The sequence below is a fragment of the Cetorhinus maximus genome, chromosome 20 (assembly GCF_964194155.1).
Source record: "Cetorhinus maximus chromosome 20, sCetMax3.hap1.1, whole genome shotgun sequence".
NCBI lineage: Eukaryota > Metazoa > Chordata > Chondrichthyes > Lamniformes > Cetorhinidae > Cetorhinus > Cetorhinus maximus.
In genome coordinates, this window is record NC_135898.1 from 45,494,481 (window position 1) to 45,508,766 (window position 14,286).

The 14,286-nt window shown below is 41.3% G+C and overlaps 1 protein-coding gene across 2 annotated transcripts in view; it reads right to left on the reverse strand.

The window, feature by feature from the left end:
• Positions 1-14,286, reverse strand: part of LOC144695070 (kinesin-like protein KIF20B) — a 122,914-nt gene that overhangs the window by 50,536 nt on the left and 58,092 nt on the right. For both annotated transcript variants that reach the window (XM_078565984.1, XM_078565983.1), the window contains exons 17-19: positions 7,298-7,353; positions 5,112-5,216; positions 1,028-1,178 (exon numbers count right to left, since the gene is read on the reverse strand). In XM_078565984.1, coding sequence (XP_078422110.1) covers positions 1,028-1,178; positions 5,112-5,216; positions 7,298-7,353 — 312 coding nt within the window. The remainder of the gene's footprint in view (positions 1-1,027; positions 1,179-5,111; positions 5,217-7,297; positions 7,354-14,286) is intronic.

Consider the following 14,286-nt stretch of genomic DNA (forward strand, 5'->3'; position numbering starts at 1 on the left):
CACCACATGGACTGCAGCGGTTCAAGAAGGCAGCTCACCACCATCTTCTCAAAGGAAACTAGGGATGGGCATAAATGCTGACCCAGCTAGCGAAGCCCACATCCCATGAATGAATAAAAAAAAGTAGGCACTTCATCGTGAAAAGATTGCAACATTAACAGGAATTACCTGCATACTTACCCTGGAAATCTAATTCTGGTTAATACTTGGTCTAACTCAGTGATTAACCTGCATAACTGACTGAGCACCACAACCAGCCACCTTAAACCAGCCACCCCTGACCGTATGATCCCCTCACTCACTCCCCACCACTCATTTACTAACCCACTCACTTACTGAAAGACTTGAGACCTTTAAAAGCTTAACTGAATACTGCAGCTACTATTGTGAAAAAGATGGGGGGTGTCCTGTCTTCATCTGTCTTTTCCTATGCTCGACAATTTTGCATGTGGATGTTTGTGCTGACCTATCAATGCTTCAGCTGGGATCAGAACTCCTGGCTGAAAAAAACTCTGAAAAGGGTCAAGCCGCAGAAATTTTAATGGGCAGTGTCAACTCTCTATTAACTTTATATTGTAAGCAGGCTACATGATATTATCATTCAAGAACATAGACCAAGGCAACAAGCTGTAATTGCGTTTTTATGTGTACAGCATCAATGCTGACCAGAAGATCTGGGCCATTGTTTTACAGCGTATCAACCTGAAATGCCTGGTACAAACTAGATACACAACAAGATGGTATTGTTTACTAATCAGCCAAGTGAGCCAGGTCTGTGTAATTCATGAGTAATGGATATTTTTGTGAATCAAAACTTCAGTGGATTTCAATATTTATGAACATGTAGTGGAATAGGGTATGCAAGTTCTTTAGACATCGTTCATGAAAATAGAATTTATAGACTTATATTCATAGGTTCACATAAACCATTGCTCTTCTTCAGCCTGACTAGACTATGAGCTGTTTTAGCATCATTCATTTGTATTGGCTTGCATTTCACCATTTTACTTAAAGAGAAAAGTGGTACCTTTTTTGGAAGGTGGCTGGTCTTCCTTTCTATAATTTTCAGAAGCACGTTTTCTGCTAGTAGCTGAAGGATTTTTCACCGTTTCCACGTGCATGTTTTCTGTTATGCCACCTGTTTCCAACATTTCTTCAATGTTTTCTATAGTCATAGCCTAGAAGCAAAAAGGCATGTGTCAATTTTTTTAATGCTATAGAAGCAACTGGTTTCTATACCATAATGTGAATGAAGTGAAAAAGGAGAGAAAAAAACAAAAGTGATTTTTAATTACGAATTTGATGTAAGCAAAAGCTGCCTTGCTCTAAAATTGCACCTTGGTACACAGCAGTAACATAAAACTAAGCAGTTACAATGCAATAAAGTAGAAAAATAAGAAGCTTCAACCTCATTGGGGTATAGATGCAGGTGGAGGTTAGCCAAAGCTTATTTCATAAAAGTACTATGGAAGACTATGTATATCGGAAATTATAAGCTGCTGATTAAATGCTAGAGGGTGCCCTGAAGGAAAATGTAATGATCTATTTGGAGAAAAACGGAGTGAGTCAGCACCACTTTTCAGGAGGGAGACTATAAGGAGACATGGGCAAAGAAGTCAAATTCACAATGGTGAGTCTGGTTAAAAAAAAATATACAGCAGGGACTCCATTGCTTGGAAGAGAAGACATATCGCACCTGATATCTGTTACTGAACCCCAATAAGATTCGTATTTGGAACAACACAGTTCTAACCTTTGGCATCCACAGAATTCTAAGTTTCAAATTACGCATAATTCAGTGAGTGATCAAATCTTTTTAGAAATCACTTTCTTGGCAAGCTAGGTTGCCTTTAAAACATGTATGAGCAAGATTGCATCATGCCCAAAGCACAACTGCTTGTATTTATCTATGGATCCTCACATTTGATAGACTTACTAGAGACTTTACAGATTGCATTCGAAGATGGACATAGAGCAGGAGAAAAATTAATAGATAAAGTGCACTCAAGGGATCTGGATGAAAAGCAATTGGAGAAAACTTTTTCCAAGTAGTGCAGGCGGCAGTTGAAGAAAGAGGTCTAGAGGCCAGGGGCATAGTGGCTAAAAGAGCAGCAATAATGGAATTGAAAGGAGAGATGAATGAATGGGTTTGAGCAAGTTGCAGGGAGGCAACCCGAACTAACAAAAGCATGATCTACGGGAGAGGTGTGGCAGCAGGCAGGCAATGTTACTATGAACTTATTCTTTCATTGTTGCAACAGAACAAGCATAAGGAAGGAAACTTAGTCTAAAGCAGCACAGCCAGATTTGACATCACCAGATTTAGCACAAGATGGTAGTTGGGAGGTTGGAGGAGTTGAGGCCAAAGATGTGTAGGAGATAATGGAATCCAAAAGGAAGACTTCAGTTTTGCCTCTGGAAAATATCTTGATTCATACAAGACAGCTATTTGGAGGATTCAGCAGCAGCATTGGAATCAAGGAGTCAAAAAATTCATACATATTTCAAATTTTAGCAGTGAAAACAGGTATAGATTACTTCCATTATATTTTGAAAGTAAGTACAATTGAGTTGATTTCATGAACCAAAAAGTTCTTAAACAATAGGAACTAATGCCCCTCCAGATGGGATGTAGTTAATGGTTAAAAATGAGGCAAATGCTTTTAAAACAAAGAATTTTTGTCCAAACTTTGAGCTCTTCATGTAGTGCTGTAAGAATAGTGCTGTTTTCTTCTGTTGGATCAACTGCTTTCCTGGTTATAAAAGTTTTGCACAGCAAATAGCAAAGTTAAGACAAAATGTTTCCTGGTAGTAAAAGGATGAATTCCTGGACAATCATTGCTGGATGTCATGAAAACATGTTTTATATCAAAAAAATGATTTTGAATCGGCTGACTGGAACTCACCCCCCACCCCATTGTTTTTTTCCCTTAAAAAGTGACTGAAGCTGCATTTCAGTGATTTGAGCTCTCAGCCAAAGATGGCTACACAATTTGCATTACTGCACCTTCCTTTCACCTTCCAACACCATTGAGATGGAGTCTACCTGTCTGCAAAAACAGACAATGTAGACAATTACCTCATGGGAATGGGAATGACCTACATCCCCTATTCTACTGGCACAACATCCAGACACTCAATTGGGTGGAGAGAAGCCATTAGACATAATCAGTTGGACAATTGGACCCTGGCTGAGAGAGGGATTCCCAGATGTGTTACAATCAAGGTACAATTGGAATACACAGGCCAAAATCTTATTTGAATCCATGGGAAGTTGGAGAGAAGTCATGTGACAAGGCAACCCTTTGTGTGTTTCAGGCATCTGCTTTCTCTGTAGAACAGGACAAGCAACCAAGACACTGAAAGAACAAGACCCAAAGTGGGTTCCTTCATCTCTCTATCTCCACCCAACTTGTAGGTTGTTGAACCCTGTCTGCTGATTGTGATTACTCCAGGTGCCACAGACAGAGCTATGGTGAGGAGGGGACAAATAGCTCCCCTCTTTTCCCACTCTTTGTTTGACTGCAATGGGCTTTTTGAAAAGGATATTTTTGCCAACTCAGTGAATAGAAAGAGGAAAGTGAAAATTGATGAGAAGACAGGGGAGGCAATGTAAGCTTTCCCAACATATTGGTATCAGCATCCATAGTTAATCAAGCAATAGAAGCAGTGATTTTCTTTTTGCTGAGTCAAACCACCGCCCAAAAAATTTGAAATACAAAGGTCTAACTTCTGCAGTCCAAAATTGACAGTGAATTTGACTTTTACTCCTTAAAATCTGCGTTTTTACACTGTCAATGTGGAGGTTTAAAGTTTTCATATTTATAAATAGTCGTTTGGTGGTACAGAACTTAGTATTGTTGAAAAAAGAAAAATATTTTCTGTACTACCAAATGAACGAAAAAAAACTTTGTCTTGCACTCATCGGGACAATTTGCAAGAATACAACAGGGAAAACAACAAATTTATACTGTATGAGAAGAGAGCGCTGAGTGGTTGGCAAGAGGACTCTGATTGGTAGAGGCTTTTCCATGGAGAATGCACTAGTTGATGGTGAACGACAGTTAACTCCAAGCATTGTTTGAAATTTAAATCAGGGTGCTTGAATCTGATTGGTCAAAGCATTGCCCTGAGGAATAAATCACTGAATGGCTGTCACTTATCTTGTTTGGCTGAAACAGGCGCAATGCCTGTCTGCCATTCTTTCTGTCTGCAAAGAACAGGGCCCTGTTATTAATATATGTAGCTTCTAGTACACACAAATGCACCACACTGCGAGCTTGGCTGACAATCTTCAATTGGGTTGCTTAGCAAATGTTGTCCAATCATGGGATCACATCTAATGTTGGACATTGTTTTGAGTTTTGCAAGCACAAGCTGGTTGGGCACAGTCTGTACCTTGCCCATTGCGAAGAGCAGAAGGGACATGCTGTTTGATACAATCCGCCACTCTTTGCATGTACGGCCTACATACCTAGCATCACACTGGCACTGAAATTCATATACCACATTACTCATTTGTGTGATAGACAGAACGTCTTTTTGGCTTCATGGCAGCATCCTGTTAGTGGCGAATACCATTCATGTTGCAACAGCATACTAGCTGCGTGAAACAGCTGGTTTCACCTGTTGCTCAAATTTTTGAGATATCTTACAGGATAATGAGAGGTAGACTGGGCACTTTTCAAGGCCGAATTTGGTGGCCTTAGGCGTGCGTGACATACATACAATGCAAAATAATCTGATTAGGGTAGCTATTATTCCGCAGGATACCTTTGATGCACCCCATTTCAGCATAAAGCTTGCATGGTGAGCAAATGGCTCAGGCCTTATTTACTTGGCAGTTAACTGTCAGTCACCATCAACTGGTGCATTCTCCATGGCAATGCCTCTACCAGAGTCCACCTGCCAACCAATCAGTATTCTCTTCTCATACAATATAAATTTGTTGTTTTCCTTTACATTGGTATTCTTTCAAATTGTCCTGATGAATGCAAGGTGAAAAGCTTTGACAAAATGTCTCTTTTTCTCAGTTTTCACATTTGCTCTACTATTAGCTAGCTTATTGTGGGGCACCTAGACAATCAAGGCTACAATAATCGGAAACTTACATAACTTTCAATTTGTTCCCCATAACTTGCAAGCAGATTTGTCACTTTATTCAGATCAGCATCCTTGAGCATCAGATCATCTTTCAACTTTTGGATCTCTTCATCCTATTTTTTTTGAGAGTAAAAGAATGTTATTAAAATTTGAAACAAATACGCGAAGGATGTGCTCTTACAGTGGGTAAATTTCAATCAGAATCAGTTAGAACATTAATACTGAGTAAACTTTTATGTTTTAATCACATAAATTTCTTGAGCTTTGGTTGCTGCTAAAAGATAAAAACCAACCTGGAGGAAACCGAATAAAAACTCCCCTTAAATAGATATTCTTCTTTTGACCTTATGGAGTGCATTAATAGCTCAGAATACTCATACAGCAAGCAGCTGAGCCACATGGGCCAAGCAAGTCTAAGCCTCAATTCCTAGACTACACAAAAGGTAACTGGTAAGATTGGAGAATGATAGAAAAAGACCGGAGCCCTACCTAGGCCAACAGTCTGCAAAGACATATAGATAGGTGAAGCAAGTGGTCAAACGTTTGGCAGATGAAGTATGTCAGAAAATGTGAGATTGACCACTTCAGCAGGAAGAATAAAAAAAACAGAATATTATTTAAAGAGAGAGAGAAGGCAGAATGCAGCAGGAGGAGGATCTGGGTGTCCTTATACATGAATCACTAAAGTTAGCATGCAGGTGCTGCAAATAATCAGGAAGGCAAATGGAATGTTGGCCATTATTGCAAGATTGAATACTTGTAGCAAGAGTCTTGCTACAACTGTACAGGACACTGGAGGGATAGCACCTGGAGTACTGTGTACAGTTTTGGTCTCCTAACTGAAGGAGGGGTTTACTTGCACTGGAAGCAGTTCAGAGAGGTTCACTCAGTTAAGAGAATACCTTCATCTCAGAAATTATGAGGATACTTATTGGAGTTTAGAAGAATAAGAGATGACCTTATTGAAACATATAAGATTGACGGAGCTTGGTTGGGTAGATGCTGGGAGGGTGTTTCCTCTCGTGGGGGAATCTAGAACTAAGGAGCACAATTTAAAAATAAGGGGTCTCCCATTTAAGACAGATGACAAGGAATTTCTTCTCTCAGAGTCGTTAGTCTTTGAAATTCTCTTCAGCAGAGAACAGTAAAGGCTGGTGATTGAGTATCTTCAAAGCCGAGTTAGACATATTTTTTGAGCTACAAAGGAGCTATGGGGAACAGGGCGGAAAGTGGAGTTCAGGCCACAGTCAGATCAGCCATGATCTTATTGATTGGTCAAGCAGGCTTGAAGGGCCAAATGGCCTACTCATGCTCCCATTGCTTATGATTCACCCAATTGTTGGCTTCTCTGCGCAAATCGTCACTATCTGCGTACTTCAGCTCCACCTGTTGCTTTGGTGATCTCATACAAACTATACAAGTTCATAGAAAGAATTTCAATTTTAAAACCAAATAGATCCTACTCATTCAGAGGTTGACTATTCCATAATTCTCTAATTTTTATTTCAAAACAGAGTTAATTTACTGAGTGTGAATGTTACATCATTATAAGCTATTTGCACTTCACTTCAAACACTTTGATTTATTTGGTAGCGTTATCATCAGAATCAAAAGTCTGTGAACTCAAACTGCAGGCTACAAATTCAGCATATAAATATAGATTGACACTTCAGTCCAGTGAGAAGTGCTGCATTGTCTGAGATGCCATTCTTCAGGTAAGACACTAAACCAAAGCCCTGTCTTGCAGTGGGATTTTGCTCGGTGTAGAATGGCTGCTATATTTGCCTCCATAACGTGACTGCACTTCAAGCTAAAATTATACGTGAACATCCTTGGAATGATGATATGGTACATTAGAAATGCAAGTTCTCCAGTGACCATTAGACTAACAGAAATTAAAAACAGAAAAATAATCAAACTTGGTCAAAAATATATCTATAACAGAACAGGGTTAGAAAATTCTAACAGTTCACATGGAATGAGGAAACAAATCTGACTAGCTCACTGGGCTCTCGTTAACAACGAAATCTTGTGATTAGAAAATAAATGTGATGCAGCTTTTTAAAAGTTTTACTCTTAATTAGTTTTCTTAATAAAAACCTCAGAACGATGAACATTATTCCTATGTAAAAACAAAATACAACTTGAGAAAATGGCAGAAACCAACTTTTCAGATGATGTTAAAACCAGTCACCTTATAGGCTTCCTTCAATTTCCCTTCTTCAGTCAACTTTTCAAGTACCTCTAATTCTGAAATTTAAAAATAATACCATTAACTATGTTAACCTTCACAACAGTTCAAATTGTAAAGGGAATCTGAGTTCTTACAAAAACAACATCAGATCAATGCATTCTGATCAAACATTAGTCTCAAGAACAACTTTGCTCTTTGCACAAAATCAGCCAAAAAAAAGGGGCAGGATGTTATTAGTCAGTGTCTCAGTTGTATGTGGCCTTTAATAACAAAGCCACTTCCAACTTGGTGCCTGAAGTATGAAGTCAAGGTGGTGTTTGAGGCTGGGGGGAGGGCTGGTTGCACTGATCAACAGGGCAAGTACTGACATTTGCCTTCACTGACCCAATGAAAAGGTTTGGCTGAGTTACAAGGACAATGGATGAAAAAGCTGAAAGATGTTTTCACCTTGTTATCGGCCACTCAAGCCATGTCAAGTGCTGCTTTGCATTTGGTTAAACTCAGATTAATGCTCCTGTGTCATGAGTTCAAATCCCACCACAGTAGCTGGGGGAGTTTAAATTCATTAGTAAATCTGGAATAAAACGTTAGTCTCATTAATAATTTCATGAAACTACCAGATTGTCTTGAAAATGCATCTATTGAAGTCCTTTAGGGAAGGAACATAATTTCCATTCTTGGTCTGGCCTACAAGTTTTATTTTATTTTTTCACAGGGTGTGAGTGTTGCTAGCAAAGCCTGCGTTTATAGCCCATCCCTAACTGCCCTTGAGAAAGTGGTGGTGAGCCACCTTCTTGAAGCACTGCAGTCCATGTGGTGTAGGTACACCCAAAGCGCTGTTAGGGAGTTCCAGGATCTTGACCCAGTGACAATGAAGGAAAGGCAATATAGTTCTAAGGTAGGATGATGCTTGGCTTTGAGGGGAACTTGCAGATGGTAGTGTTCCCATGTGTCTGCTGCCCTTGACCTTCTAGGTGTTAGCGGTCACAGGTTTGGAACAACACAGTTTCTAAACTTCACCTGGCTAGGTAACACATTTCACCCCTCCTTTGAAAACAATCTAGTCTGGTTTATTTCAAAATGCAAATGTTCCCTTCACACCTATGTTTTTAAACTTCCCCATGTTTACCTAATTTACATTTCAAATGTAACCTCTCTTCTCAGATCAAAGTACTCAGACGAGCTGCCTCTAATTCAATTAAGTCTTACACACACACACAGACACATTGCACTATTACTCTATTTTACAATAAATTCCAACATTATGAGAATTATTATATCTTCTTGACATGACCAGATTGAATTTGTCCTGTTTTTTGTGGACAGGACATACCTGGAGAGGGCTGCTGCTAGTTCTGGTGCACAAGGATGAGGATATTTGTGCAGCCTCCTCCTCCTGTTAGTTGTTTCACTGTCCACCACCATTCACTACTGGATGTGGAAGGATTGCAGAGCTTTGACCTGATCAGCTGGTTGTGGGATCGCTTATCTCTGTCCATCGCATGCTTCTTCCTGCTATTTTGCAATTAGTCCTGCCTTGTAGCTTCACCAGGTGGGCATCTCATTTTTAGTTATTTCTGGTGCTGACATGCTTTCCTGTACTGCTAATTGAACCAGGGATTTCTTTTCATTCATTCATGGGATGTGGGCGTTCCAGGCTAGGCCAGCATTTATTTCCCATCCCTAATTGCCCTTAAGGCGGTGGTGAGCTGCCTTCTTGAACCGCTGCAGTCCATTGTGGTGTAGGTACACCCACACTGTTGTTAGGGAGGGAAGTTCAAGAATTTTGGCCCAGCGACAGTGAAGGAATGGTGATATAGTTCCAAGTCAGGATGATGAGTGCCTTGGAGGGGAATTTTCAGGTGGTAGTGTCTGCTGCCCTTGTCCTTCGAGGTGGTATGGTCATGGGTTTGGAAGGTGTTGCCTAAGGAACCTTGGTGAGTTCCTGTAGTGCATCTTGTAGATGGTACACATCGCTGCAACTGTACATTGGTGGTGGGCGGAGTGAATGTTTTGGGGTGGGGGTGCTAATCAAGCAAACTGTTTTATACTGGATAGTGTCAAGATTCGAGTGTTATTGGAGCTGTACTCATCCAGGAAAGTGGAGAGCATTCCATCAGACTCTTGACTTGTGCCTTGTAGATGGTGGGGGAGTCAGGAAGTGAGTTACTCGCCACAGGATCCTGGACTCTGACCTGTTCTTGTATCCACAGTATTCATATGGCTAGTCCAGTTCAGTTTTTGGTCAATGGTAACCCCCCAGGATGTTGATAGTGGGAGATTCAGTGATGGTAATGCTATTGAACGTCAAGGGGTGATGGTTAGATTCTCTCTAGCTGGAGATGGTCATTGCCTGGCACTTGTGTGGCACGAATGTTACTTGCCAATTGTCAGGCCAAGCCTGGATATTACCCAGAACTTGCTGCATTTGGACATGGACTACTTCAGTATCTCAGGAGTCGTAAATAGTGCTGAACATTGTGCAATCATCAGCAAACATCCCCACTTCTGCCATTATGATGGAAGAAAGATAAGGTTGATCCCCTGGCTTGTAGGTAATGGTAGAGTAAAGGATATGCCAGGCCTTGAGGCTACAAATTGTGATTGAATACAATTTTGCTGCTGCTGATGGCCCACAGCATCTCATGGATGCTCAGTTTTGAGTTGCTATATCTGTTCTAAATCTATCCCATTTAGCAGGAGGATATCCTAAATGTAAAGATGGGACTTCATCTCCACATGGACTGGGCAACTCCAGAATCACAGCAATGTGGTTGAGTCTTATATGCCCCTGAATTGTATCAAACTAAGAAAAAGAATAAAATTGAACAGGCCATCTGGCATTGGCTTAGGAACCAGAAATGACAAAGACACACCCTGCCCAGTTCTCCTCACTAACATCTGGGGACTTGTTCCCAAATTGGGAGAGCTGTCCCACAGACTAGTAAAGGATCAACCGTGACAGTCACACCCACAGAATTATACCTCACAGCCAAATGTCCCTGACTGCACCATCAGCATTGCTGGCTATGTTCTTCCCCAGACTCACCAGACGTGGCAGCCTAGTGTTATAAAATGGGGAGTGGCCCTAGAATTCTTCAACATTGACTCTGGGCTCCATCCTCTCAAGGCATCAGGTCAAACATGGCAAAGGAAATCTCTCAGCATCACAGAATTGTTATAACACAGGAGGTAATTCAGCTCATCGTGTCTGCACTGGTTCTCTGAATGAGCAACTCATCTAGTGCCATTCCCCTGCCTTCTCCCCTTAACGCTGCACATTCTCTCTTTTTAGATAACAGTCTAATTCCTTTCTCAATGCCTCGATTGAACCTGACTCCGCCACACTCTCAGGCTGTGCATTCCAGACATTAACCACTTGCTGTGTGAAAAAGTTGTGTTTCATGTTGCCTTTGCTTCTTTTGCCAATTACTAAAAATCATTGCCTTCTCATTCTCTATTCTTTCACTATTGGAAACAGTTTCTCCCTATCCACTTTTCCAGACCCCTGTGATTTTGAATACTTCTATCAATTTCCTCTCAACCTTCTCTTCTCCAAGGAAAACAGTCCCAACTTCTCTGATCTCTCTTGCTTGCTAATTCTGACCAACTGCCTCCCTCAGGTGAAGAATCAGTGCGACTCCATGCTGAACACTATTTGGAGAAGCACTGAGGAAAGCAGGGACGCAGAATGCATTCTGGGTGGAGTACCTAATTGTCTATCACCAAGAGTGGCTCAGTGACACCACTACTGACCAACTCCTGAAAGACAGACCTGCAAGACTGGGTGTCCGGCAGTTAGTAAAAGAACTAACAGGAGGGATAAACTTACTTGACATCATCCTCACCTATCTATCTGTTACAGATGCATTTGTCCATGACTGCACTGGTAGCAGTGCACAGTTATTGTGGAGATGAAGTCCCATCTTCACACTGACGACATCCTCCATCATGTTATGTGGCACTACCATTGTGGTAAACGGGACAGGCTCAGAACCAATCTAGCAGCTTAAAACTGGGCATCCATGGAAGCGCCTTGGGCTACCAGCAGCAGTATTGTATTCCACTGCAATTTGTAACGTCACAGCCTACTCCTCAATCTACCAGTATAACCAAGCCAGGGGGTCGACCCAGGTTCAACGAGGAGTGTAAGAGGGCATGCCAGAAGCAGCACTCAGCATGCCTAAAAATTAGGTGCCAATTTGATGAAGCTACAACACAGGATTACATGAATGCTGTACAGTGGAAGCAGCATGCTATGGACAGATCCCACAATCAACGTATCAGATCAAAGGTCTGCAGTTGTGCCACATGAGTCCAGCATGTCAGTGCAAAAGGCAAGGCTGAAAATTTCTGCAACCATCTTCAGCCAGAAGTGCTATGTGGATGATCCATCTCTGTCTCCTCCTGAGGTCCCCACCATTATAAGTGTCAGTCTTGAAACAATTCAATTCACTCCATGTGATAAAGAACAGCTGAAGACACTGGATACAGTAAAGGTATGGGCTCTGACAACATCCTGGATGTAGGGCTGAAGACTTGTGCTCCAGGAGTCCAAGATCTTAGCTATTACAGTCCAGACACAACACTAGCATTCATTAGACAATGTGGAAAATTGCTCAAGTATGTCCCGTCCACAAATCCAATCTGCCAATTACCAGCCCAGAGTACTTGTGATCATCAGCAAATTGATGGAAGGTTAACAGTCCTACTCAGCAACAACATGCTCACTGATTCTCAGTTTGGGTTCTGTCAGGGCCATTCGGCTCCAAGCCTCCTTACAGCCTTATTCAAACATGAACAAGAGTGGAATTCCAGAGGTGAGATGAGAGTGACTATCCTTGACATCAAAGCAACATTTGACCAACTGTGGTATCAGAGAGTTCTAGCAGCCCAATCAAAATTGAAGTCAACTGACAAATGGGTTGGGGGGCATGGTTGGGGAACCCTCTACTGGTTGGAGTCATACCTCGCACAAAGGAAGATCAAGGTAGCTGTGGTTGTTAGGGTCAATCATCTCAGCCCAGTGTATCGCTGCAGGTATTCCTCAGAGTAGTATCCTAAGCTCAACCATCTTTAGCTGCTACCTCAATGACTATCCCTCCAACACAAGGTCAAAAGGGGGGGATGTTTGCTGATGATTGCAGCGTACTATACCACTCACAACTCCACAGATACTGAAGCAGTCCATGCCTGCATGCAGGGAAACTTGAACAACATTCAGGCTTGGGCTGACGAGTGGCAATTAACATTCATGCTATGCAACAGCCGTCTCCAAAAACAAAGTATCTAACCATCTCCCTTGATGTTCAATAGCAGTACCATCGCCAAATTCCCCATCAATATACTGAGATTGCTACTGACCAGAAACTTAACTGGACCAACCATTAAGTATTGTGGCTACAAAGCTGGTCAGATAATGTGTATTCTGTGGCAAATGCCTTGTCTCTCAACTCCCCAAACCTGTTCACCATCACGAGTGTGATGGAATACTCTCCACTTGCCTGGATGAGTGCAGCTCTAACAACACAAGAAGCTCGAACCCATCCAAGACAAAGCAGTCCACGTCATCAGCACCTCATACAATCATTCCATTCACCTCCAGTGCATAATTGCAGCAGTATGTACCATATACAAGAAGTACTGCAGGAACTTGCCAAGGCTCCTTCAACAGCACCTTCTAAACCTGTAACTTCTACCATCTGGAAGAGTAAGGGCAGCAGACACATGGGCACACCACCTCTTATAAGTTTCCCTAAGAGTTACTCATCAACCCGAGTTGGAACTATATTGCCATTCTTTCATCGTCACTGGGGTAAAATCCTGGAATTCCCTCCCCAATAGCACTACAAGTGAAACTACACCTGGACTACAGCAGTTCAAGGAGGCAGCTCACCACCATCTTCTCAACGGCAATTAGGGATGGGGCAAATAAACTGGTCTCGCCAGAATGAAAAGGAGAAAATATTCTAGCTGCTGTCCCAATCAGGAAGTGCAACTAGACTTTGAACCTTATGCCAGTGCATCCTCATTCTAGTCAAAATGGATTTAGAATTTTAGAGACAAAATCTCATTCCATGATCCATTGTGCAGTTCAGTCTGACCTCAGAGCAGCCACTACACCATCAGAACATTGCTTGCATCAGCTATCATAATAACTTCTAAGTAAGACTATCAGGTTAGTGCTGTGGGTTCACTCATTAGGAATCAATCAGAGGCTTTTGGTGAACTTTTAGGCCTTCATGCAAAATATTTTTATCCAGGCTTCGTGGATCTCACATTTGCATTGTGCCTTTACATGCCCAATATCTAGGTAAATGATAAGAGGCATGTGGAGATTTAATAATGATCCTTTAGTGTTTCACTCCAACACACTGGAAATGTATCATATACCGCCATGAGATTCTTCCCTTTGCTAGGCATATTTAAATGATCAAAGTAGACCAAGCCTAATATAACAGTTAGTTTGCAATAGCTGTCAGCCAGCCCTCTGGCACCATTTTGTTTTTAATGAATTTTTATAGGTATGTAATAATCTCTCTGGTATCTTTCCCTAACTTCTTTTAGTATGCACGATACAATCCTTCTGAAGCAGAGATTTTAATCTTCTAAGTTTAATTAGTTTATCAATTAGCTCCTCACCTTCTTAAATCAATAATGCAGCCATATTCGTTAATTTAATTTCATAGCTTTTCTTTGCTGCCCTAACTTTTTTGGACTTTTTTCCTAACCTTTTTTATTCCCCTTCATCATCCTCTCGTTTATCGTCCAAGTACACAGTTATACCCTTGGTTTCAATTTTACTCTTATTTCTTTATTCATCCATGGTGTGTCATTACTGGCCAGTTTGCTCATGGCATGCATTTCTTCCAGGCTTCGATCACAGTTTAAAATGTTTCGCACTGCGGTTCTAATCATGCCATGGACTATTGTTTATAGTCTCACCATTTTATTTTGGATGCTGCATATTTTGCTGAGCAAGCAGTTCA